Here is a 26,704-nt window from a genome sequence, read left to right on the forward strand (position 1 = left end):
CTGCTGAGATGTGCAGACTGTGATAGTAGTATGGATTTTAGCCACAAATATGTTAGTCTTTCAGCTGCATGCTTTTAATGCTTTAGATAAATTTTTGCTTCCAGCAGCATTCACGCAGAGGAAATAAATTTATTCTTTACTTGTGAATTAATGATTAATTAATGATAGTTAATAAGAGTAATTAACTAATTCAGATTAAAGTTAGATTATATGATACAAACTGGCCATTTGTCAGTATCACATGTTTATCAGCAAGGCTGGTTTATTATTTGTTCTTTCTCCATCTACAAGAAACAAAACAAACTCCTCAAACCTGAACTCATTCATTATATCAACAGTTGAGAATGACACAGGTTAAATAAAAAAAAAAACCTCAACAACATAAAAATAAATAACTAGAATATTTGGGAAGAACTAAAGCAATAACTAAGGCCAAAACCGAAATTGAGGAAGTATTTTCACCAATCGGCTGGTACCATGCACAGTTCCCTTTATTCAGAAATAATGATGACAGAGAAGGAATAGAGAGAGAAAAAAAATAATGTATACTGTCAGAAATGCATAGGGGTGCAGTCCAGGGAACAAAGGTCTTGATACCCCAGATGATGGTGTAGCAGAAGAAGCATTCCAGGAATAGATATAGGCTGCTGTCAAAGTCCACAGGAATCTTGTACAGCAGAGCACGAGGCCTGGGGCAGACAAAAGGCAGGGTAAGGCTGCCCAGAGGTTTGGTGCTCAGCCTCACACACAGGTCCCCACAGACATATCTGCTCATCAATTGTCCTGTGTGCAAAGAGTTCCTTAGTGCTGCCATCTCTCTTCTTTTCCCTCCAGCAGAAGCCTCTGCTGAAACATCAGCATTGCCGAGCTCAGCACCCGCAGGTAAGGAGCAAAGCCCCCAGGCAGCCCCTTCTGGGAACAGGCGCAGTGAGCTCTGCAGCCCCACAGAGGTTTTCCCTGAATTCCTCTCCCAGGGGAGACAAATGTGCCCAGATCAAGGCTGTGAACACCCTCCACAAGTCCCTCTTTCCCTGCTGCTCTTTGCTGCAAGGAAGAAGCCCTGGGGAAGAGTTGAGAAGGGTGCTGTTTATGTGCTTGGCACCTTTGCCTCCTGCATCAGGCCTGGATAGAAAGGGGTCCCTGTAGAGATGCCCAGGGGAATCCTGTGGCCAGATCCTGCATGGACCTGTGACTGAGGCTGGTTGCCACTGGAAGGGACAGCTTTGGCTGACCCAGCTGTGGCCATAGAGCAGGGGACACTGCAGTGTGTGTCAGGTCCTTGTGTTCAGCAAGGACACCTTGGGGGACAAGGGGTCATGGGCACATGAGGTGACACAGGCTTCTCAGCCAGGGAGATTCACGAGGCTGGGTAAAGGTGCTCAGGGCTTTGAGTGCTCAGCCCCAATAGGATCAATGGTACTTCTCCAGAAGTCCCACAAAACTCCCAAGGCTTTTTAAACATTGCTGGGCTGTGCTGCCATATCTCTTCTATTCTTCAGAAAACAGTACTGATAAAGGAAGAAATCTTGACCCATCACGCATGACAACCTCTAAAGACACCAGAGATGAAGGTACAGGTAAGGAGAAATACTTTCAGGTTCCCCTTATAGGGAGAGCCTGCTCTATCCAATTTCTAGGGAGCACTGCAGATACCTGAACAGGGAGGAGTAACTCTGCCTGGGTTTCTATGAGTTCTACACATATTGGAGAAAAAGTTACCCAGCACATCTCCTTGAATAACTTCTACTCTTCCATCTTTCCCTGCTGGTCTGTGTTGTGAAGCAAATGTGTTGGGGAACATTTGAGGAGGCTGCTCTTTCCATGCTTGCTGCCCTTGCCTCTTGCACCAGGTCTGGATATGAGGTGATCCATGCAAAGAGAAGCCCAGGGCAAGCCTGTGACCAGGCTCTGCAGGGAGTTGTTCCTTAGGCTTTTCGAGCTTAGCCAAGGAGGGAACTAAGCATGCCCCAGAGGGAGAGGCCAGGTCCCATGCCTGGGACCACAGAGTAGACCATGCTAGTTTGATGCTGGGAGCCAACAACCAGAAGGGAGAAAGCTCCTCCTGGGATCACCCTGAGGACGGGCAGCCTACTCACTCCCTCAGCTCCTCCTCCATGGTGGGCTTGCACGAGCACATCCCTCCTGCCTGCATCCCAAATCCCCATGGAGATATCCCAGCATTAGGACTTTGTGCCTCTGCCTCATACCCACAGGAACCTGTACCAAAGGCCACTCTGAGGGAGGGCAGAGGTGCAGGCTGGGCACAGGCTGGTGGCATCCCCCGAGTTGCTCTGGCTGCTCTGTGCTTCCCTGGGCAGGCGAAGGGATGGTTGCTGTTGTGTGCCTGAGGCTGGGAATGCTTCAGCCAGGGAGCTCAGTTGGGCTGGGGACCAGCCTCTGCTTCTCTGAGATGTGCTCAAGTCCTGCCACTGGGGACATGGGGTGACACAGGCTTCTCAGCCAGGGAGAGCCAAGTGGCTGGGCAAGGGTGCTCAGGGCTTTGACTGCTCAGCCCCACAAGGATCCACAGCAATTCTTTGCTTGGCACTCATCCTACACACACAGAATTGCCCCAAGGCTTTTTGAACAGCCAATGGCAGGTACTGATGCCATGACTCTTTTCATCCGTCTTCAGATACTGGAAGTGGAGAAGTTCCTGAAACACCAGAGGTGACTACCTCAAAACCTACAGGTAAGGAAGAAAGCTTTCAGGCTTCCCCTTCTGGGGACAGCCTGCAGTACCCATGTTCCAGGGATCACTGCAGATACCCAAGGAGGGAGGAATTCCTCTGCCTGGGTTTCTATGAGTTCTTCTGTCATTGGAGAAAAAGTTATCCAGCCCATCTCCTTGAATAACTTCTACTCTTCCATTTTTCCCTGCTGGTCTTTTTTGTAAAGGAAATGTGTTGGGGAACATTTGAGGAGGCTGCTCTTTCCATGTTTGCTGCCCTTGCCTCCTTTGGCAGTGGGCAGGGGATGCTTGGTTCAAGAGATTCCATGCAAAGAGGTGCCCAAGACCCTGCAGGGAGTTGTTCCTGAGGCTTTTGGAGCATGGACAGGCAGGGATCTGGGGCACACCCCAGCAGGGAGAGGCCAGGGGCCATGGCTGGGGCCACAGAGCAGACCATGCTTGTCATCTTCCACTCCCAGCATGATGCTGGAAGCCAACAACCAGAAGGGAGAAAGCTCCTGCTGGGATCACCCTGAGGACGGGCAGCCTACTCAGTCCCTCAGCTCCTCCTCCATGGTGGGCTTGCACGAGCACATCCCTCCTGCCAGCACCCCAGCTCCCCATGCAGATGGCCCAGCATTGGGAAAGACTTTGTGCCTCTGCCTTCCACCCACAGGAACCTGTGCCAAAGGCCACTCTGAGGGAGGGCAGAGGTGCAGGCTGGGCACAGGCTGGTGGGTCTGGATACTGCTGGTGAGGATGTAGCAGAAGAAGCATTCCTGGGATAGAAATAGCCAATTCCTGTGTCAATGTCCACAGGAATCTGTTACAGCACAGGAGTGTGCTAGCAAAGGCAGTCATTCTTCCAGTGCTCTGGAAGAGTATAGATGGAGTTTTAAAGGATGCTGCAGCAGTGCTTAGTGCAGAGGCTGTGTGCTTGTGGATGAGATGCCTCAGAGCCTGCTCTGGGAGCCAGTGCTGCTGCAGGGAGCCTACAACTCAGCACTGGTCTCCTGGAGGAGAAAGGCAGGGAGGGTACAAAGCTGCTCCTGGTAAGGAGGAGTCCAAAGCAGGGTGTGAGAGAAAGACTATGAGAGAAACATATAACACTAGAGGCACACGAGGCCTGGGGCAGACAAAAGGCAGGGTAAGGCTGCCCAGAGGTTTGGCTGCTCAGCCTCACACACAGGTCCCCACAGACATATCTGCTCCTCAATTGTCCTGTGTGCAAATAGTTCCTTAGTGCTGCCATCTCTCTTCTTTTCCCTCCAGCAGAAGCCCCTGCTGAAACATCAGCATTGCCGAGCTCAGCACCCACAGGTAAGGAGCAAAGCCCCCAGGCAGCCCCTTCTGGGAACAGGCGCAGCGAGCTCTGCAGCCCCACAGAGGTTTTCCCTGAATTCCTCTCCCAGGGGAGACAAATGTGCCCAGATCAAGGCTGTGAACACCCTCCACAAGTCCCTCTTTCCCTGCTGCTCTTTGCTGCAAGGAAGAAGCCCTGGGGAAGAGTTGAGAAGGGTGCTGTTTATGTGCTTGGCACCTTTGCCTCCTGCATCAGGTCTGGATAGAAAGGGGTCCCTGTAGAGATGCCCAGGGGAATCCTGTGGCCAGATCCTGCATGGACCTGTGACTGAGGCTGGTTGCCACTGGAAGGGACAGCTTTGGCTGACCCAGCTGTGGCCATAGAGCAGGGGACACTGCAGTGTGTGTCAGGTCCTTGTGTTCAGCAAGGACCCCTTGGGGGACAAGGGGTCATGGGCACATGAGGTGACACAGGCTTCTCAGCTAGGGAGAGTCAAGAGGCTGGGCAAGGGTGCTCAGGGCTTTGAGTGCTCAGCCCCAGCAGGATCCATGGCGCTACCCTGCCCATCACTTGTCCTACACACACAGAATTGCCCCAAGGCTTTTTGAACAGCCAATGCTAGGCAGTGATGCCATGTCTTTTCTCTTCTCTTTCTCAGAAAACAGTACTGATAATGGAACAGCTACTGACACACCCGATGTGACTAGCTCAGAACCTACAGGTAAGGAGAAAAGCTTTCAGGCATCCCCTTCTGGGGACAGTCTGCAGTACCCACATTCCAGGGAGCACTGCAGATTCCTCTCTCTGCATTTCTCTGAGTTCTTCTGTTGTAGTCAAGTAACCCAGCCCATCTCCTTGAATATCTTCCACTCTTCCATCTTTCCCTCCTGTTTTGTGTTGTGGAACATTTGAGGAGGCTGCTCTTTCCATGCTTGCTGCCCTTGCCTCTTGCACCAGGTGTGGTTATGAGGTGATCCATACAAAGAGAAGCCCAGGGCAAGCCTGTGACCAGGCCCTGCAGGGAGTTCTTCCTGAGGCTTTTGGAGCATGGGCAGGGAGGGATCTGGGGCACACCCCAGCTGGGAGAGGCCAGGGCCCATGGCTGGTGCCACAGAGCAGACCATGCTAGTTGTCCTTCACTCCCAGCTTGATGGTTTTTGAACAGACAGTGCTAGGCAGTGCTGCCATGACTCTTCTCTTCCCTTCTTCAGAAATCAGTACTGTGAATGGAACAGCTCCTGGCCCAACAGAGATGACACCCTCAGTATCTCCAGGTAAGAAGCAAAAATGCTCAGGCAGTATTTTCTAGGGACAGCTTGCAGTAACTAAATCCTAGGGAGATCTGTAGCTCTCTCAGACAGGAAGGTTTCCCAAGTTTCTCTTCCAGAAGAGTCAAAGCTGACCAGATGGTGGCTATGAATATCCTCCACTCTTCCCTCTTTTCCTGCTGGCCTTTGCTGCATGGAGAATGTGTTGGGGAAGATTGGAGGAGGCTGCTTTTTTTCTGCCATGTGCCTTTGCCTCCTTCAGCAGGCAGGCATACATGAGGATCCCTGCAAAGAGGTGCCTGGGCCAGCCCCTGACCTGGCCTGGAGGGAGTTGTTCCCAAGGGTGTTGGAGCACAGGCAGGAAGAGAGCTGGGGCATACCCCTGGTGTGGGGCTGGGACCTGAAACCATGTATGGGGGACCATGCATGTGTCTGTCCTGGAGCTCTCCATACCCCACTGTTTTCCATCTCAGTGGAGCCTTCCAGTGTAGGCAAAGTGTTTCCATTTAATGCCCCCTGAGGGCCCTTGCTGCAAATGGAATCTGTTTGGAGTTCACAATTTTTGTAGCTTTTTGTTTGGGATCTTTTTCATCGGGAAAAGAATTGGCTTCACTAGGTTCTCTGGAAAAATATTTGGAGATTAACCTTATAGGAAATGAAAATTCATTGAGTGTTTTACTTTTATGTTTCGGGTTATGAATGAGAAATCCTATTTCTTTTCCCCATTTCACAGAAATGTCTCATCTATGAGACTGTACTTATGGAGTGAAGTGTGAAAAATCAGGCAGGATGAAAACCAGAATTTGATATCTTGAAAGAGAACTGTAATTACCATCCTATGTATAAGATGCATAGAAATATAACTTTTAATTACTTATTAACCACCTAAATTATGTATAGATATAAAATACATACTCTAAAACCTTACAGAATATATATAATTACTCTGAGAAAATATACTATTATAATTCACTTTGTAGCCCTCATTTTATTCATGTGTCTGCAGTAAAGGACTGTGCTATGACACTGTCATAATAAAGCAAGCATGTACCAGTGCAGTATTAAAGACACACAGGCTATTGCAGTCTGTCTTTCTCTAACAGTCACATGTTTTGGCAAGCCCTGATATGCCTTCTTTCTTTGATTTGCTTGTACTTGTATTAAGTAGAGTTGAATTGTGAATGCTCAGTATGACAGATAATTAATTTCAGCCATACTCCACGTCCTCACTGTGATATCCTGCTGGATTTTAGGGAAAACAGTTAGTATACATTAAACAAGCAAGATATATAGCTGTATGCTCTGCAATTGCATCTATACTCTCTAAAACATAACTGGTAGATTCCCTTACTAAAAGTATATATGAACTATTCAATATAGAAATGACTTTATATATGAACTGGCAATTGCAAAAATTTGCAGAAACCCTTATGTCAATATCTTTCATTTTAGTGGACTTTTGCCATGGAGATCCTTGTGGAAACAGTTCAGCTACATGTATTTCCCTATACAGCAATTATACCTGTGTGTGCCAATATGGACTCTACTACAGCAATAAGGATTGTCACAAAGGTGAGTTGCAGAAGGGCATTAATGCTTTTTGTTACCTGCTCAGGTGAATTTTGCTTCCCATATAGCTTGTTGTCATGTTATAATTGAAAACACATTCAGTCTGGGAAAGTGACTGCTGAGTGATTTCTTGCTTTGCAGGCAGCCACTCCTACAATGACCTAGATTGCAATCTCGCAAAAGGGTGACAGCCAAAGAGGTCAATGTTCTAGGAAAAGAAGGGGAATTCTCTGTCAGGGGTGCAGGAGATGAAAATGAGTGAAAAACAGGGAAAAAATGCGAGTGTAAACCTGACATTGATATTAATGATAGTGATTTAAAAAGGACCAAACTTATGAACAACGAGATTGATTTTCCCCATTGCTAAACACTCATCAGAGTCCTCTGGAAATGCAGCTCTGAAATGCTTCTGAATGCCAAGTATGTGAGGAAAATAGGGTTTCTAATTTAAGGATCAGCAAGTAGGATTCTCAAATTTACTTGTGAGGCTTAAGAAGCAGGTTGATTCTGAAACATTCTCTGTGATCCACATTAGCTGTTTAATAGCTGCAAATTTGGAGTCCTTAATATACATTTTTTCTCACTACATTCTGTAACACCTTGCAAAGAGTCTTGTAGCTTGAGGCCATGCTGACAGTTTAATATTACTCAGTTTCATAATCAGGAAAGATTGGTTGGGCCCAGGATCCTGCCTTCTTCCCTGGCAGCCAAAGTACATCCCCCATTGTGACTGAATTGATTTGTCCTCTACTGATCCCTCCTGTATATGAAAAATAGCACTGATTTATTTTCTGCATTGTATTTCCCCATCCCTAAAGGCTGTAGAACTCTGAGGTGAAGCTGGATTTTCTTGAATGCTTTCTAATTTATACTCTCTGTTCTCGTTCCAGGGAAAGTATACCCAGCCACCATTTTAGTGAGAGCCTCTTACAGTGATAATCTTCAAAATGTAAATTCCACTGAGTATCAATACCTGCTCAACAATGTATCAGAATTTGTGAGTGACAATGTTTTTTTCCCCCCATATATTTAATGCTATACTGGATGTCATGCAGACAGAGAGGACACACTCTCTTTAATGTGGGGCCTAGAAAAGTTCCTCTCTACAAGAGATCTATTTATTTCAAAGAATGCTTCACATTAACTTAGACCTAATTATAAAAGACTTGAACTTTCCCCTCAGATGAGCAAATGTATAGCTCTTGCTGAAGTGAAGGGGATCCCTGAAGTAATATTTGTATTTTTAGTATTCTGGGGAGTTCTCACATAAATTGCTCTGCATATTTCACCATCCCCTCTCCAGAAACAATGGGGCTGAGTGAAGTTTTCCAGCCTATTGAGATTCTGATCTCTGCTGTTTGCTGAAGGCTCAATAATACTCAATAGTATGAGTAAAAAGGAACAACTTTAATTTTCTTTTTAAAAGAAAATTATTGGTTCCACACAGCACAAACTTTTCTGAATGAGTGTCCAGCTGTGTCTAAATACCAATAATGACCCTTTTCCATAAGTCTGCCAGTATTAGTATTTTAATGTTATTAGTAAAATGGATACTGCACATTTTTTATATTTCTATGATTATACAAAAAAATCTGGTAATAGATTTCCTGGAGAAATAAGATGATCAGTTTAATTTATACTGCCATGTTGAAACAAGTGGATTTGCTTATTTCTCTTTCTGGCAGTAAGGAAGAATATATAGACAACTCTACCAGATATCAATATTTATTATGTTAATCAGGAATGATCAAAAATGGTTATCACTTTCTGCTTATTATTATATTGCTTACTATGAATGTTGTCGCAGAAAGTGGCCAAAAGTTGTTCCTCCAGAATGTTAAAAAATATTTTCTTAATTTTTTTGTTCAGCATTTTTTCATTATATGGCTGCAGAAGAACATCATATGTAGGACTAAAATAGATACATAATAGAATGCAAAAGTGAAAATAACATGGAAAATAATTTGCATTTTATTACAAAGAGAGAGAGTTCATCTTTCATTTCAGTTGAATTATGCATCTTATCCTCTTCTTGTGGTACCTCCTGCTTTTATGGCAATTAAAGGCAGGTGCCTCCACTGGTTGTTCCCTACTCCACATGGGATGAGGAAGAGCAGTGACTTTTCTTCTGATCCTGTTGAGCTCCCAAATGCTTTCATCAGTGCTTCTTCCCACAAGATCGACCCGTGATGATCCTACTTCACTGCCTCTCAGGGACACATGCCATCTGTGAGGAGGTCAACTTCTCCCTCTTCCCCCTACTTATACACAGATTGGTGCTGCAGAGACACCTCCTAAGCAATGAGTTTGCAAAGGGATATCTGTCACTATCAGCCAGTTAAGCCAGACTGACATTCATTCTCCCTCCCTCCACTGCCCTCCCCTTGCCTGGTGCATTTAACACATCACCTTACTTTATTTGTGCCTATAGTAGCATATTCTGTATTAAAACTTTACCACTGAAGCCTCAGTGGTTTATGTGATTGTGGTCTATGTTCCTGCTTGCCTTGAACTCCAATTTCTTTCTCTTTTATAGTTTAAGAAGGCCTTTAAAAATCTAACTGGCTATAAAGAAACTGTCATCGTGAAAATTCAGTAAGTTTGCGGGTTCATTTTTTGCACAGTACATACTTCCACATACCTAATTTTAATCTGTTTCCCATGAAGTTCACTTGGATAAGAAGTATGGGATGAGTTCAGCTCAGGATGCTTCCCCATAAAGGAGGGATGCTGGCCCCATTTTTACCCCAGTATGTCTGTGAAATGGGCAGGCTGAGGCAGCTCCACGCTGTATGTCCTGCTTCTAGCACCATGGAGGATACAGCACTGTGCTGTGACTAGCAGTTCCTGTGATATTTGACATGTCTGAAATTCTAACAGTTAACTCTGAGTTCCTATGACTGTTGGGAGTGCTACCCAGCTTGGAGTCACAGCTTAATTTAAAAACCCTTATTACAGAAGGCATAGCAAATGTATTTTATTGTGCATTTTTTGGTGTCTCCTGATGGTAGGTTGAGAAAAGGTGCTACTGAATGGGCTGTGGTGTAGCTGTGGGCATAGGTCCCTTGTTGGTCTAGGTGGACCCTGTGAAATGTCTCTTTTTTTTGCATCCTCATCTGTTACAGGTTACTGTCCCCAGAACTCTGCCAACTTCTCTGTGTTTCCCAACCCCTATCCAGCAAAACCTGGCATGCTAGCACACAGGGTCAACCCCTTCAGTGCACCCCAGGGATTAAGCAGCTAAGCAGAATGTTCTAAGAGTTGTGGTGCAGTAACTTCCAGCAGAGCAGTTGTGACGTGGGGCACAGTAACACCTCAAGGAACTGCAGCAGTCTGCCACTTAAGGATATTTGTGTGCATATCCTGGCAGCATGAGGTTTAGCTGAAGAACAGGGAAGTCACTGCTGTTCTCCACCTCACACCAGGGAGGTTGCTGTGAGCTGAACCCAACCCAGACAGTGTGTAGCTTGCACAGATTCCTCTACATGGCAAACAGACTCTTCTGCATTCATGGTGGTCACACCCTGAATTATCCTCACCGCCCTTCAGGGTGGATTCTTCACATCATACCTGGATGACACCACAGGCTGATGGAATCATGCAAAAATTAGGGTCTAAGACATGAGGTTTTCCACACTGCAGCTGGTTTGAGGTTAACCCAGCTAGAAAATGCCAGTTGTGTATCAACAGCACACAAAGGAGCAGTGCTGTTACCATTAAATACAGCAGCTACCTATATACACTTGGAGTTACTGGAAAGATGGCTGTTAATGTATTCCTCAGCAAGATTTACACTCATTTTCAGGTTTCTTGGCAACTACCTACATTATGGGAAGAAAGAGGCTGGGGGAGAGAGGGAGATTTGGCAGAAATTTTCTTTCATCTTTGCATCTAGCTTGCTATCCATACAGATTATGTGAAACTTTAAAATGGTCCTATCTATCCTTTTCAGACCTCCAAGTAAAAGCAGAAGTTCTGGTTCACTGAAGGTAGCAGTGACAAACCTGTTCACAGAGAACTCAACTGAAAATGAGACTACAGTTAGGTCTGCAGTAAATCGTGCAATCGAAAATAATGACCAGCCCTTTGTCTCTTCTTATGAAGGTATGTAACTCCTTGCTAGAGAAGCAATTAATCAGCAGGAACAGAGATTCTTAAAACCTGGTTGGAAGATTTCTGTGGGCATAGGAGCCCATCAAATCATAAGCCTTGTTGACTTTGAGGAGCTGAATGTTCAATCTTGGGTAATTTTGAAGACTCAACAATTCAGTGGGGTGTTCTTATGTCTTATTAAGGCTTCCTACTCCTTGTGTAAAGAAGAAAAGGAAAATATATTTTCCTGGTAAGCAATGGCATGGTGTTTTTAACCTGCTGAGTGTTAAGAAGTGGGAAAATCAGGATAAAATATATACAGATATATATTATGCTTCTGAGAATAAGCCAGTATTTTACTGGCAAAATAGGATGAAACCCTCTTTAGACTTCTCACATAATAAGCCATGGTAATTGAAATGAGGCGTCACTTATTAGCTACTGAGCTAGGGGATTTGTTGATTTAAACCAGTAACGTCTTGCATTATTAAATGTGTAATACTGGGAGAAAGAGTTCCTAATTAAAATAAGGATATTTTTACTTTTTTGTTTTAATATAAGTTCCTATTTTGAAATCAGCTTTTTAAAAAGGCATAGCTAATAATGAAGAGTGCATTTCCTGGCTTAAAGCCTGAGTTTGTTGTCTGAAGGTATCCTCAGCTGTGAGAAGGAAATAGAAAACTACTGAGAGTTCCCAAGGCACCAGTGCAGTCACATCCCTCTACAGCATGCCATGCACTGAAGACTTTAAACCATTCCCATGACAAGGACATGGATCTAAAGAGCTGTACACTGGGCAAGCAGGGTACTAATGCTGCTCATGAAATGAGCTGCATGCCCATAAATATTTATCTTTCTAGAACTGTATGGGATCTGGGTCTTACAGTTCAGTTGTGGAAAAAACTAGAATAGTTATGGTTTTTCTCTGTAGGATTTTTTTTTTTTTTTTAAGGTGAGTCAAAAAGTTAGTTTTCAGAATATGAACTTATGGGAAGAATGTCCCTTTCCATAGACTGGAGCCAGAAAGGTTTGGAAATAGTTGTGGGAGGCTGAGAATCAGAAGGTCAGAAGATGTGATGGAAACAGGACCTCAACTGTTAAAGAGCAAGGAGGAAAAAAAGAGCTGGTCTAAAAGTCTGCAATATTGATGTCCCAAGAAAAGGACTTATAATTTTTTCTGTTTAGAATTACTAAATAATTGCTTTATGATTTGCTGGGCAAGTGCACTGCTTTCTATGAAAGGGCATTCAAGTTTGCTCTATGTTTCTCTTTTAAAGTGGAAAAACATTGTGATATTTATCCATGTGATCCTAAAACCACAGTGTGTGTGGAAGTGAAACAACTTCCAGAATGCAAATGCAAATCTGATTTAGAAAAGAAAGAAGGGGATAAATATTCTTGTTCAGGTAAGAACCTTGCTGCTTTATCTATCCCTGAAAGACTGATCTGCTTATTCCCTGTCTCGGTCCCTTTTTGAGAAAGGTGCTGGGCCAATCTGCTGACCTCTAAAAATCTGGGAATGTGCATCCTGTTAAGAAAGCCATAGAAACACATCCTCACATTTCACTTTGAACAAATCTATACTTTTATTCCAGTAGAATAAATTATTAAAACTTGATTAAATCATCACTGAAACCAGTAAGTAGGCAAGTCCTTAAATGCATTTCTAGAGTACTGGTCAAAACAGAAACCTGAAAGGTAAGGGATGGAACAAATTTAATCCTATACACACAGCCTTCTCTACTAGGACATATTTTGGGAAAAAATTCTACATGTTGCTTGAAGGAAGCTGACAGGACTGAAAGTCTCATGATGAACTACAATAGCCTCTTAAGGCTCTGTCCTTTGTTCTAGGTTTGCTTTACCTGGATTTAGACAGGCTTTTATGAGAAGAATTATTTCTGTCATTTTTGGGAACTGTTAGTTGTTAGGGTTTTGTTTACTTTCTTGTTTTGAGTATTTTAGTGAGTGCTCTGTTTATACTTTAACTACCCTCCAAAGCCATGTGATATACCTAATTTTCTTAGAAGTACCTTATTTTCTTCTTATGGAAACTAAAACTTTCACACTACAGAAGTAAAAAAAAGTCTAACATGTAAGATTTTAAGAAAAAAAAAGATTCAAAAATCCATGATAAAGTTATGAAAGCTGGCTACAATAAATCCAGTGAGATGTGATCCAGTGTAGGCCTTTGTGGCCCCATGCCTGACTAAAACTGATAAAGTTTGCCATACAAATCATCTGCTGTGAGATCAAACTTCAGGCCATTGCTTGCCTATGGAAGATGCAGCCTAGCCAGATTTCCTTTTTGATGAAGTTGGATGGTTTTGAACACAGCCTGTTTACTTCTAATTTTGTGATTTTATATTTCAGCTTTTGCTTTACATAGATACAATCCTTAAAAAAGCCATTCTGATGCTTTAAAGCACAGGAGAAGGGTGGGTGTGTGTTTCCAGAGCAATTAAATAATCTTCTATATGCAAGTCACTCATGTTTTTCTCCCTGAAAACACAGTTTGCAGTAAAAGCTGTTCTAGAGCGAAGCACAAGTACTGCATACAAGAAGAAGATGGTCCAGTGTGCAGTTGTATGATTAACTTTAAAAAAGAGGCTGAAAAATGTGTGGCGTGAGTACTCAGATTTTATTGTGTTCCTGTGTTGTAGGTGAAGGTAGGAGAGAAAAACATCTCACAGGGCCAGCTGCAACCAGAACAGCCTGCAGCTATGTGAGGTGCAGAGAGGTGCCCAAGGGGGATAGCAGGGGGTGTCACAAGTCGTGGTGTCACAAGTTGTGGTGTTTTCACTCCTTGGCACTGGTCTTTTGTGTGCACTCATAACACCTTGGAGGAAAGGCAAGGAGACCCAAGGTCACCTGTGAGTCGGTGAAGAGGATAAAGTACTCCACCACATAAACACAAACTGCTCTGACAGCCTGGCTGGGCCATGGGAGCTGCTGTGCTGAAGTGTTTAGTAAGCAACAGGCATTAGAGCAAGATGTGCCTCCAGTCCCTGGGATGTTTGCACTGGCATCAGTGGGGACTGTTTCCCAATAACTTGCAGACCTATGTTATTCCTGCTTGGTTTTCTCTCTGAAATTATTTCTGTCAGTTCAGGATCAGAACAGAGCAAGGGTGTTTGCTGGCGAGGCCAAGTGAGTGACTGGTTGTGCTCTGCTCTGGTGGATAAACAGACAGAATCACTCCCCATATTCATTAATTCATTAAGCTCTTTTTGTAGTTATTACTGCTGTAAATTGAACATTTCTTACCATAAAGTCGATATCTTTTAAATATAAGAAACTACTTTGAGAGGAAGATAGTTACCAGTCCTTACAGGCCTTATACTGAGGCTTTTGTTAAAGACATTGCATGGAAATTCTAAGTGGCTCAGAGGTGCAGAGTTTAGCTCTTTAGGAAAATTAGGTCCTTTTAACATTTTTCAGACTGTGAACCTGAAACTTCAAGTGCCGAGATCACAAATCACTCTAAAAATTTCAGATTGTTTTACTTTAATGAAAGAAAATAATTTAGCAGTAAGATAGGGCTAAAAAGGAAACCTGTAATGAACACACTTTGTGGAGAAATTGCTTACAAAAGGGGGAAATGTACTATTATTTTGTGAACATAGAATGGTTTGGGTTAAAAGGGACCCTTAAGATCATCTTTTCTTACTTTCTTTCCCTTTTTTTCTCTCCTGTAGTTGTTCAGTGGGCTTCTCTGGGGAGGAATGCACTGATAGTAAGTAAAAGAATTTTTGATTTTTAATTATGGTCTTGAAAAATACCTAGTAATGCCTAATCTGACTGAGATAACAAAAAAGTGGAAACACCCTTTAGGGGTGCCACCATTCTACATTTATAGAAGGACTATGTTAGGGGGCGAAAAGTGAAATTTCTCTGTTGCCTTATGTACCTAGGGCATGGGAAGAGCCTATTTGACACCTAACTACATAATTTAGCATCAATACTAGCTTAAACAATACCTATATTCTCCCAGTTGTTCCTGTCCCTCACCTATAACTATGTGTAAAACCATTCTGTGCACAGCATTAGGACTTAGAGCTGAGGTCAAAATAGCCATCCATCAGAGATGGTCTTTAATGCAGATCCTTAATTTACATCTTTCTGTGTCCACAAAATGTTGTAAGCACCAGGAGCCTGGAAATAAATCCCCTTCCCTTCCCTTCCCTTCCCTTCCCTTCCCTTCCCTTCCCTTCCCTTCCCTTCCCTTCCCTTCCCTTCCCTTCCCTTCCCTTCCCTTCCCTTCCCTTCCCTTCCCTTCCCTTCCCTTCCCTTCCCTTCCCTTCCCTTCCCTTCCCTTCCCTTCCCTTCCCTTCCCTTCCCTTCCCTTCCCTCTTTTTCAATATTCACTGTGAGTTATTAATTCACACATTTCTTTTTTGCTGTTTTTCCCCCCAGATAGTGAACTCATCCTTATAATAGTGGGCACAGTGTTTGGAGCCATTATCCTGAGTTTAGTGATAGCAATCTCTGTTATTTCAGTCAGGTAAGAGTATTTCTTACAGTTGAATAGAAACTGTTTTGCTGTGTGTTCAAAATAAGGGTTTTGCACTAGATAAAAAAACTCCATGCTGTAAAAATCTGTTGCATGCTTCAGAATGGGGCTGAGTGTTCAAAACAAGGTGGGAGTGGACAAATCACTAAGTTGGACTTAAGTAAGGCACACTAAACAGTTTTTTTTAAATCTCCTTTGTTCTTTCATCTCCTCTGAAGAGCAAAGCACAAACAAAAGCCGGAGAAGAGGAGCCTGATGAAGTCAGGGTATTCTGACATGAATACCTCTGATGACAGACCAAGCATGTTCCCCAGGGTCCAGACCACTTCTGGCCATGCAAACCCAGGATATCAGCCAAACAACCCCTATGAGATGCGTTCCACAAATAGAGATCACTTTGCAGAGAGGGATTATGATGATTTGGTAAGTGTTTCACATAGTCCTGTGGGAATGGAATTCCTGAACAGTAGCACTGTGGGCTACAGACATTACTAGAACCTAAGCTGCCCTCTGTACATCCTCCCTTGGTCTAGAAGGCCAAAGTGGTGTAAAGGCACCCAAACAACTGTAGCTGCAGCTGAAAAAAATTCTCTTAATACAGAAATTTTCCTCAATGCAGAGATCAGCATTCATGAGACCTTTCTAAAGCTCCAGTAGTCATCCTTGAGCCACAGGGGGGATATGTGAAAAGCAAGGGTCAAAGCAAGAGTTTGGCTGCCCAGTGGTCTGCTGTGTCACCATCCAAACCTATCCCTCAGCACAGGTGTGCCTGCAAACATCACACACCTGAGCTTCTTTTAGGCTGCTGTAGAGTCAACAGGTGCTGCAGTGGCACCTCCCAGCTGCAGCCTCATGCAACATTCACAGTCAGTTTAAGCTGGGACTGATGTCCAGGGGGTTGTGTCCTCCCACCTCGCTGCTGCTGCATTGTTCACAGCAAGAGCATCTGCAGCTGCTGCAGCATTGCAGAGGGAAAAGGTGTGAAGTGCCATGAGTATTATAGAACAGTTTTTGTACTGCTGTGGCCCAGGGGAGCCTGGTCAGAAGAAGTGTGTCATTATGTGGAAGGCATCTTCCAAAAAAACTCCTGTTTCATCCTTGAATTCTGCAAGGGAGCCACAGAGGAAGTAGAGGCTTGAGATTAGCTCAGTTTGGGTTAATATCACCAAGGTTGTGGGATCAAAAGCTGTGTGGGCTATTCATGCAAATGTTAGACTTGATGATCTTTGTGAATCCTTATTTCTTTTCTTGTCTAAAAATTCCCTGTAGTATGAAATATCACGGGAGCCCAGGGGCTTTAGGACGCAGAGCAGATATTGAGTGACCAGAGCAGTAGAAGGATGGACGACCACCACAAAACTGGGTCAGAGCAAAGAGTTTCACAGCCTCTCACCAATGCAGTTACTTCAGCAGAAGAGACAACAATGACCTTAACCCCAGATTCTCTCAAGATTTTCTAGAAGATTTCTGCTTGAAAGAGATCATGAACAACTTTGAAATAAGAGGAAATGTTAGAGAGTAGGGAGAAGAAGATGACTTCTTTTAAAAGAACTAATGTGCTCAAATTAGACTTCTTCAATGAGGCCACTACATTGGCAAGAGAGTGATTGTACACAAGATACCAGGATTTTAACCCTGCTGGTTTTCAGTTCTTCTGGAAGATGGTCCAGGCAATAAGTATGATGCTGAAAAACATCAGTACCCAGAGCTTCACTTGGATTTGTGCTCACTTAATTTGAACTACAGCTTTGGGCAGATGAAAACTGTTTTTCACAAGAATCTGACCTGTTTGACTTTACTATATTAATACAGGTTTTTTCACTCTTCTCAATCCCCCATTATTTTCCATCTGAAAGCATTCTGTTCAGATCTCTGCTGACATGGGTTGTGTGAGACAATGGCACTTGCCTGACCAATACAGTGGCGAGATACAATATCTCCAAACAAAGATTATTCTTCCTCCTCTTGCAAAACCGCATTGATTTTACATTTTTAGCTCCTGTGGAAAGTATTAGCATTTTTCTTTCTTCTGCAGTCTTTATGCTTGAATGATAATAAGCTTGGTGTTTGGGGTTTAAAAAAATTTCTTACATACAGTTAATAAATCTGTCTGTAAAAGATTTTATATTTTACTGTATTTTACTGAGTGTGCATTATATGTTGACTGGCATTAACATTATATTTATATAAAATACTCATATGCACACATGTGTACATATATTTATAGATTACAATCATTTAAAGAATCATTTAGTTCTGTTGTATTTTGTGTTTTGGTTTTATATATGCCAATTAACTTTTCCTATTAAATGTTATTTTTTTCTCAGTACCAAGGCTTTCTTATGTTCCTCCCAGTGATTTAAGTGGTTTTTATTTTATTTTAAATTCCAGGGACTATTGTATGTTAAAATTTATGCAGAATTTAGACACAACTGTGCACAGTTCTGCTATATCAGCACCCAGGTTTCACTCAGTTCAGAAATGTTAAGTAATAATTAAGTTAAAATGTTTATCATTGTGAGACTGGCACCAATATTCAGTGGTTGTTTTTGGTGGGAACTGTGTAGTTAGTGCAGCTGGAACTCCTTTGAAAATGCTGGGCAAACTGCTCTGTCTGATGGCAGCTGTAAATGGCCCAGGAGAACAGAAGTGTCTTTCAGGTTAAATGACAAGTCTGGGGGTCAGCGGTAGAGAGCACTGTATGAAGCTATGAAGCTGCAGAGATTACCAGGATGTCCATGCAGATGCTTGTTTCCGGTCCCTCCATGATCAACACCAGCTCCTAGTTGCCAGCTAAGTGATTGAAAGCTGGGACCTAAATAGTCCTGATCTTTCTCATGTGGCTTCTGTAGCAAAAGGAGGTAGACCCTGCTTTCTCAGAAGTAGCCTGGTGAGAAAATGTGCCATTTTCTCTCTGTTGTTTTCCTGAGGTTTCATTGTTTCTTCCAGTTCACTCCTGTCCCCTTTGCTGCTGTCACCTGGCTGCACAGTGTCTGCCATTGGCAGGGTTTGTAGGAAACCAGGTTCTGGTGGCCTCAGCCAACCCCACCATCTGTGTGCATCTCTGCACACTCAGCATGCCTGCATGGGACCAGTGCTAGCTGGATTTAACTAGTCATGATATCTTGCTCAAAGGATGGGGAGGGATTTGGTCTTATTTTCTAGACTTTTCCTCTGAGAGTAATGTCCCATGAGGAGCAAAGCAAGGCACAGTGGTTACTCTTATCACAAGAGGCAGAGAGACCCATTTTTCCACCAGCTAGAAAAGCCCTACAAGCTGGACCAGCTCCCTCCCCCAACAATTTAATGTGTGCTCCCCCTATGTCTGCTGCCCCCTTCTTTTTCTTTGACCCCTGTGTGTCTCCTCAATAACTTGGGTGAAGGAGATGCTCCCAGACTCTAATCCTTCTGCTCAGACCTTTTCTTTCCCCCTTTTCTCTGACTTTTCAGCAGCAGGAAAAGGTTCTGCTGTCTGCAGCAATCTGTTAACCCCATGCAGACTCCACGCTGGGGAAGTTTGTATGTGGCGAGATGCTGGAAAATGGATGGGATAAAGGCAGAAACTGGCCAAAAGTCGTGAAGCTCAGCTTCATTCAGCTGGCTACTTTTGCTTGGATACTTCCTCCTCCCAATCTTTGTATGGCAGACTGAAACCTGGGCTTACATGGAGCTGAATGAAAAGGTTTTTCTATATCAACAGTAACAGCCCACTGGAATGGTCATCGTGGTCTTTCACAGAGGCAAATTGCCTGGCTCCATGCATAAAATACATGTAGCAGTAATCTGCTACAGAGGCATGTGGAAAGGCTTTTAAGTGTTATCGGCTATTCTTTTGCAAAGCAACAGAGGTTGGAAATGCAGCTGAACGCTGAACGCTGAATGAGAAACTTTAATGCAGTAAAACTTTATTGAGGGTGTGATATCCCGACATGTACTATCACTGGTAATAAAAACAGCAAAAACAGTCAGGTGTTTGCATCATTTAACTGCAGAGGAATTTTCATTGCTCCAATTCAAAGCTAATTTCTGCAACTGCCACCAGTTTAGCCCGTGCTGGGGTGGGGCAATCAGATACCACTCTGAGCCTGCTCCTTTTTAGCATTTCAAAGGTTGTTACAGTTTTTTTATCTGGACTGGAATTTTGTACCGAAAGGGCAAACTCCCAGATATTTCACTTCTGTTACTCTATTAGCAATGTGTGACTATTCTGGGAAATGTCATCATGGAAAAGAGCTTTGTTGAGTTTTATGACTGCTGCCTCTTGATTCATGCTTTGTTTCAGCTGCACATCCTTCAAAATCCAAGCAGGAATAGGAAAGGAGCTGAGTTGGGTCCTCATTGTCAGTGTGAGTGTGGACATGCCTGCAGGCAGGCTGAGAGGCTCCAGGAATCTGCCAGAACTCATTTTGCATCTCGGATTTTCAAATTGATTTTCTCCCTTGAGGTGCAGGGTGTCCTTGAGAAGCAGAGTGTCCTGCTGGCACATGACCCATAGTGGAGGTGGGAAAAGGCTCCCACTCAAGTCTGCCACCAACTTTTATCCTAGACCAAAAGTCACTCTGGAGAGTGTAACTGCTTGGCATGTCTGCACAGGGTGTGCTAAAGGAGCTGGGACAGAGGTTTGCCTGGTTCCAACACATACTTGCTTGGGAATGTTGGGATAGGTTCAGTCATATGCCATTGTACATTTATTTAGATATACCCAAGCATATTCAAGCAATGTTGGGTGGGAGGGGAGAGGCATGGTAGGTGCTGTGGATGGCAGTGGGGTAAGAGCCTGGGTCTGGGCAGCTGTCTTAGAGGAGCTGCAGCTCAGGATAAGGATTGGTGGGGTGGGGTGATCAGGCCTGCTGCTGTTAGCACTGCTTACACCTGAAACCAGCCTCAAAACTGAGAGCTAAATCTCTGCATCCACACATTCCCCAGCAAAGCCCAACATCCACACTTGCATGTGAAAGCAACACCTTTCAGGCCTGGAAGCAGGAGGCACTTTGAATTTTTCCTGGTTGCCTGTTGGAGGAAGCCACTCCTTGTTTCCTCTAGGAGATTGTTTTTACAGATCCTGCATGCAATGTGCCAAGCTGGGGGCATAAAGAAGTAAAAGTGAACAATGAAGGTAAGGTGCCACTGCAGACCAAGGGGCTTGACTTTTCACTTCTTGTGTACCTTGAGTTTGATGGCTGGCTGTTTTCAAGGTGAATGATAGAACTTCTTCCAACAGGAGAGGTAAGGGAAAATGAGCCTCTCCTCCAGCAAGAGGTTTTCACCTCTTTGGTAGGAATGGCTTCCCAACAGAAACTCCTGGTGTGGAGAGTGGGGGGACTCAGGTGAGGGTTGAAGGGATTCAGGCAGGTGAACGTGACTGTTCCTAGCTGGTTTAGGGGGCACCACCTTCATCCCAGGCTCAGGAAGCTAACTGGACCTTGGTACAACCCAGAGACAGAGGATCCTGCTGGTAATTTGTGGTTCGACAACCCACAAGACTAGTGCTGCCTCCTCTGTCACTCCTGTGAGAGGAGAACTGTCATTTGTCGAGTCTGGCAACTGCAAAGCCATCAATTGCTATTTTATCCAAATTTCCCATCCTTCAGCCTTTTAATTTTAGCCCAGTAATGCTCTCTGTTTCAATGCCATATGTCTTGTGTTGATGGGGGAAGATGGAGCAGCTTTGCTTACTAAGGGTTCCCAGCAGCATTAAATTGACCTCTTCCAGGTTTTGGGGTGTGAGCTGAAAACACTGATTTTTATAGCAACTTGTCAAAAAAAATCCCCAAACCCAACACTAAAAGCCCAAAGTGGTCTAAGAACAAAGAAACCCATAAAGCATGTCAGGTCACAATTAAACAGGAAAGAAACAGGGCTAAAAATAAGATCTGTAAATTGCCTTGCCAAGGATGCTCTAGCTGCTGATAAAAGGCTCTTTAAATATACCAAAGCCACAAAGGAAGCTAGGAATTCAGTGGGAGTGCTGATGACAAGGGTATAGAAGCAGCAGATGGGGATGATGATGTAGCAGAGAAGGTCAGTGATAACTTTGTGGCTGCTTTCACAGCTGAAGCTGTTGGGGAGTTCCCCGTGTCTGCCAGGCTTAAGTGGTTCAGCTGGAGAGCAACTGGAAGGAGAAGGGCAGCACAGAGTAAAGAGGTAAGAGGAGTAAAGTGAAGTCACTTTCATTGAGTTAAGAGGAGGGATGAGGTCAAACAGAAAAAGTGGTTGTTAAAGTGACTGGGACCAGACCCTGATCCTGGGGACCCAAAGGAGCAGCACAACCCAGTGGTGCAGGTGTGGTGGGCTGTGCATTCCCAGGCACAGCCTGCAGGCATCACACCCTGCAGGCTCACTGAGGTGCAGAGCCTTCACTAATGGGTTTCCAAAGCCTTTACTCAGAGGGGCAGCCAAACACCCACCAGAATCTGGGGGTACACAATGCTGGAGAAGGTCAGTGTAAAGTGGACAGAAAAGAAAAAAAAATCAACTACAGGCACAGTTGGTGAACTTGATGTCACAGGATGCTGTGGATGCTGTTATCTGCAGGTTCAAAAGGAGATTAGGCAAATTCAAGGATGCAAATGCATCCTTGAGAGATGTACCCTCTAACAAAAGGGTGACAAAGTGGGGGTGCTGGAGGAACGGGCTGTAAAAGAAGCTGGGGCCCCAAGACTGTCCTGTTGCACTTGCTGGAGCAGTCTGGGGCTGGATGGACATCCTGGAGCAGAGGGACATCTCTCAGCTTCTGAGTGCATTGACATGCTTTATTCACCAGCAGCATGGGCTGAAAGGTGATGCCTCTGGCATTTGTACATAGTGGATTTTATATGCCCTAATTATGCCCAGGCTGTTCATAAAACAGAGGCAGAGTAAGGTGCTGTACATGGGGCTCTGCTGTTTGTGTAAAAACGGCCTCATGAAAGAAACAAAGGGAAAATTTCACAAGCAGATAACTGAAGAAATGCAAAATGCTTCTTGTTTTTGAGTCTGGAAAGTGCTGCCTTTCACACAAAGGCTCCAAAGAGAAACCTCTGGAGAGCAAAGTCTATTCCTCACCAGGAGAAACAACAGCTCCCTCTCTCCCTCTCCTGGTGGCAGTAAAACATCTTATAAAGGAGCTATGCCTCATCTGCTTCTCACCATCCCCAGTCCCCTGGACACTGTCTCCAAGACCCAGGCAGTGTCCCCCAGAGCACCCACTACAGTGGGTGACATCAAGGGGAGCAGAGAGAAAACATCTGCCCAATTGGTGGCCCAAACATGGCAGGGATTTCCCCAGGGGAACTGGGAGACTTACAGGGTCAGATAAAGGAAAAGGAATATAGGGAACTGAAAAAAATAAAAGATGTTGCTCAGGACTCCAGAGAGGGCTGTGGAGGGACCCAGCATGGTTTTTGGTGGGCATCTACAGCAACCAAGTTTTTTTGGTTTGTTTTTTTTTTTTTTTTTTTTTTTTTTTTTTTAGTTGGGGTGTTTGTTTGTTTGTATTTTTGGGTTTTTTTTTGCCTGTTCTGAAACTTTTATACCATTGGTACCACTCTGAGGAAACACAGTTTTTTTCTTTTTGTCTTTTTGGTCATTGTTTGGCAGCCAATTTTCAAAGGTGATATTAACATCTTCCCACAGTAACATCCATCACATCTTGGTGGGTGGGAGGGCAAAGAAAACCCCCAGCCCTCCTGAGAGAGCTCCCCTTGACCCTCACTGGTGGCACTGCTGCCTGTTCCATGCTAAAAGACATGAGCCTGGCTAAGCATTAGGGAATCTCTGCCTCTCCTTTAGAAAGAGATGCCTGGATGTAGCTGGGGAAAGAAAGTCTGCTGCATAAATGAGACTTTGGGGAGAAAAAAAAGACTTCCTCTCAAGTTTTTTTTTTTTTATCCACAGAGATCTTTTATAGGGTAAATCAGCCAAAAGTTAAAAGAAGAAATGTTTCATATCTGGAACAGTCAATGAATTCAAGAGGTCATTATAGTGCTAAGGTTCTTAATCCCCTCTCAAGCAGAGGAATGTTTAAATTGGTGAGAAACAGAGGTCAAGCCCAGGCAGGTATTTCAGTGCCTAACTTGTACTGACATTAATGGGAATAGGGGTCTCTGGGGAGGAATTGTGGGCCTGGGCCTGTATATCATTCCTATAACTGAAACAGGGCTTGTGCTGCACTTGTGTTACAACATGTGTACATTATTATTCTTTTCAAAGCAAGATCTTTCCTTGTAGACTCTTTAGCATTTCTCAACAGTTTTGTCCTTCCAAGATTGGTGTGAACAGATTCTGCAGTAAGCTCATGCTGGGCAAAACCCACTTGCCAGAAAACTAAGCAAGAAAGCGGAGTTCAGTGATTTATTTCAGATAGTGATTGAATAGCCAGGTGTCAGCTGTGATTTGAAAAAGCTGCATGGGGCACTGTGAGGTCCAGGCTGCACAGATCCAGGTGAATTCCTTGGAAACCCGTTTGTGCCTCCAGAGCACTCTGCTCACCAAGGTGCTTAAGACTGGAACATTTAGTCCACTCAGTGGGAATTTTGCCAGAGATTTGAGTGGAGCCAAGCCTAGCTGGCTCTACCTGATGACATTTTAGGTTGTATTTAACTACGCTTCTCTTTATTCAAAGGAAACCCCCTGCCAGATGCATCCAGCATTTTCTCCTGGCTTTTGCAGCTCTCCCGGAATGCCAACCAAAGTGGAACCAGCTTATGTGAGGCAAGATGTGCAGGCAGGCAGAAAGTTTTTCCATTTTCCCTGCAGGGTGGTGAGGACGGACCTCCGGCTGTCAAAGCCTCCTCCCTCTCCACCACCGGGCAGAGCCCCGGCCACCAGATGGGGCTGGCTCTTTGCAGCTGCAGGATAAGGCACACCCGAGGCAAAACCTTCGAAAGAGCACGCTTTCCTTGGGGCTAACCATTAATAGATACAGACAGGTTGCCATGGAGCTGCTAATTTTTAACCTTCTCCTGTGTCCCAGCCCAGTACACTCCCACGCCTGTCCCTCTGATAGTGCATTACTTAACTCTGGGGATTGGGGCATATTTTTTTGGGATGGGTCATGGCTGGAGATATCCATCAGTTCAGCACATCAGTGAGCCCCTCCTACAAACATTCTCTCAGGCAGCCAGGTGCCTGCCAGCCTGCTCCAGGGGCTGTAGGCGCCCCAAAACTTGGTCAGGTTTGGTCTGGCTTCATCACCCCTGTCTCAATTTTATGCACCATAGAGGCGTGAGGAAAGTCTCCCCCTTGTACCTCCCTCACTTTCCAGCCCAGCAGCTTCAGGCATGGACTAGCTCAGAGATTTATTCTGAGTTCTGCCTTTTTTAATCTATTAGAGGGTCAAAACTTGGCAAAACCACTTTAGGTGCTTTTCTCTGCTTTCCAGAAGTGATGCAATGTTGCTCTTCAGCAGGTCAGGAGTTGTTTGGGAGTAGTGTTGCTCTTGAGTATCTGAGAACAGAGGCTGGCCCTTAGATGGTAAAAATATCTATTTTTATAGCAGGCAGCAACAGCATGTGCTGCATCTTTAGCCAGAGAATAGAAATAAGATTAAATTTATTATTGTAATTTTTGGCATGTGGTAGTTGCCTATTACTAACAAGTATTTTGTGTGAATTGTATTTTTTTACAGCTTCCTTGGAAAAAGAAGAAGACAAACCTTTTCCATGGTAATGAAAGCCCCAGCAGCCCCATCTGTGGGCTCACTCGTGGGAGGAGGCAGTGTGGGGATGGCAAAGCTGCACGGTGCCCACAGCTTGCGTCTCTGCTCCCCTATTTCCCATCATGGCACAGCCAGGAGGAACCAGGAAACAACATGGTAAGGACCTGGAAAGGCAAATGAAGTGTTTTCCTAACACAATAACTGTAACACAGTGGAGGTTTCCAAGGTTCCAGTGAGTTTGCCTTTTATGTCACATCCCTGATCTGCCATCCCAGTTTGACCCTAGCTCTCCTAAAACTCCTTTTTATTAAAACCATAAATCAGTCCACTTTTTTTCACCATCTGAATTCCAGTTTGGCCATCCTTTGTTGTATGGAGAGTTGCTTTGACCAAAGGACTGAGGCATGTTCAGGACCTGCTGAAGTAACAAACCTAAACTTATGCCACAGAATCTAGAAATGGGAGAAAGTCAGAGATGTCCCAGGACTTTGCTGCTGGAGAGTGGCTGTGTTTTGTGAAACACTAAGACAGAGGTGGAGCTTCACCCTGAAAGAGGCTGTGGCTTTGTGCAAGGGCCTGGGAGTGGCTCAGACTGGTGCAGAGAGAAGATGGAATCACCACTGAAAATCCAGAACAACTTTAGTGCCATGGCAGACATCTAGATGTGACTCAGATGCTTTTATCCACCCTTTCTGCCCCAAGGAAGATATGACAATGAAAACTCATCTGTAGAACACCTGGAGTATCTCAGATAAATGATTTTATTTGTTTTAACTGATGATAAAAGAGACAAAGAATCAACTTATAATTACATCACTTTCAAATCCATGCCCAGGTCAGATACCCTGGGTTTATGTCCTACTTTAACCACAGGTTAAAGTGTAAGTGATAAGAAAGTGAACAGAAAGATCAGGCCTTTCCAAATAGGGATTTTCCTCTCTCTGTTACAGCAAAACTGTGCAATGACACTGAAAACCCAAGTCCAAGGGCCTTGGCAAGTATTTATGGGCACGTAAATACTTGAAGGAGCCTGAGGGATCTCACAGACTCTGTGATCCTTAAGAATGGCATTTTGTAGACAGAAGACAAGATGGTCAAGAGAGAAAAGACCAAGGCTGTGCTGGCGGCTGTTCCTGGAGATCAAGAGAGACTTTGTTGTAGGTCATCCTTTCACAATCCCCAGGAGACAGAGCCCTTTTTTCAATCCTCTTCCCAAAATCTTGGTGCCGCCTCAAACTCATCTTCTACTGAGTACATAATAATCTTGTTGAGACTGGGGCATTAAAAGCTTTATTTCTCAATCCCTTATTCAGAACAAGGGAATCCCAGGAGGAAGATCAAGGCCTTATCTGGTTTCATACATGAAGGCAATTTTTTTGGGGGCATCTACTGCCACCCCATCCTTGACTCCAGAAAAACAACCAGAACACATTGTCACCTGCAAGCAGGAAGGTTTTATACCAACACCTTCTCTGTGGATCTCATTTCAGGCCACACATTACCTCTACTCATGCCTCATTTCTTGGTCTGTGGCCAGCCTCAGGGACACAGGGCTGCCTTCTTTCTCTGGAAATGAACTGCCCACCTCATGTTCACCATGAATTCCCCCTCTTGGTGTTACAGATGCTTGTTTGGCCATTTGTGAAATAAT

General features: G+C 44.3%; 1 protein-coding gene across 1 annotated transcript; it reads left to right on the forward strand.

The window, feature by feature from the left end:
- Positions 1–1,540: 1,540 nt before the first annotated feature.
- On the forward strand, positions 1,541–23,985 carry MUC13 (mucin 13, cell surface associated). The gene is made up of 15 exons (XM_077784842.1): positions 1,541–1,577; positions 2,636–2,692; positions 4,633–4,695; positions 5,186–5,248; positions 7,702–7,808; positions 9,348–9,406; positions 10,764–10,915; positions 12,181–12,309; positions 13,418–13,529; positions 14,602–14,639; positions 15,320–15,407; positions 15,635–15,839; positions 20,460–20,532; positions 21,469–21,560; positions 23,872–23,985. Exons 1-15 carry the CDS (start codon positions 1,541–1,543, stop codon positions 23,983–23,985), a joined length of 1,389 nt encoding a protein of 462 aa, XP_077640968.1.
- The last annotated feature ends 2,719 nt before the right edge of the window (positions 23,986–26,704 follow it).

Source organism: Lonchura striata, chromosome 8 (assembly GCF_046129695.1).
Source record: "Lonchura striata isolate bLonStr1 chromosome 8, bLonStr1.mat, whole genome shotgun sequence".
NCBI classification, from domain to species: Eukaryota; Metazoa; Chordata; class Aves; order Passeriformes; family Estrildidae; genus Lonchura; species Lonchura striata.

Excerpts from the sequence above, each read along its gene's own strand:
- MUC13 (XM_077784842.1), top strand. The coding sequence starts at position 1,541 with ATGACAACCTCTAAAGACACCAGAGATGAAGGTACAG. Across the intron at positions 1,578-2,635 it reads CACCAGAGATGAAGGTACAG|ATACTGGAAGTGGAGAAGTT; the intron begins GTAAGGAGAAAT and ends ATCCGTCTTCAG. Across the intron at positions 2,693-4,632 it reads GACTACCTCAAAACCTACAG|AAAACAGTACTGATAATGGA; the intron begins GTAAGGAAGAAA and ends TCTCTTTCTCAG.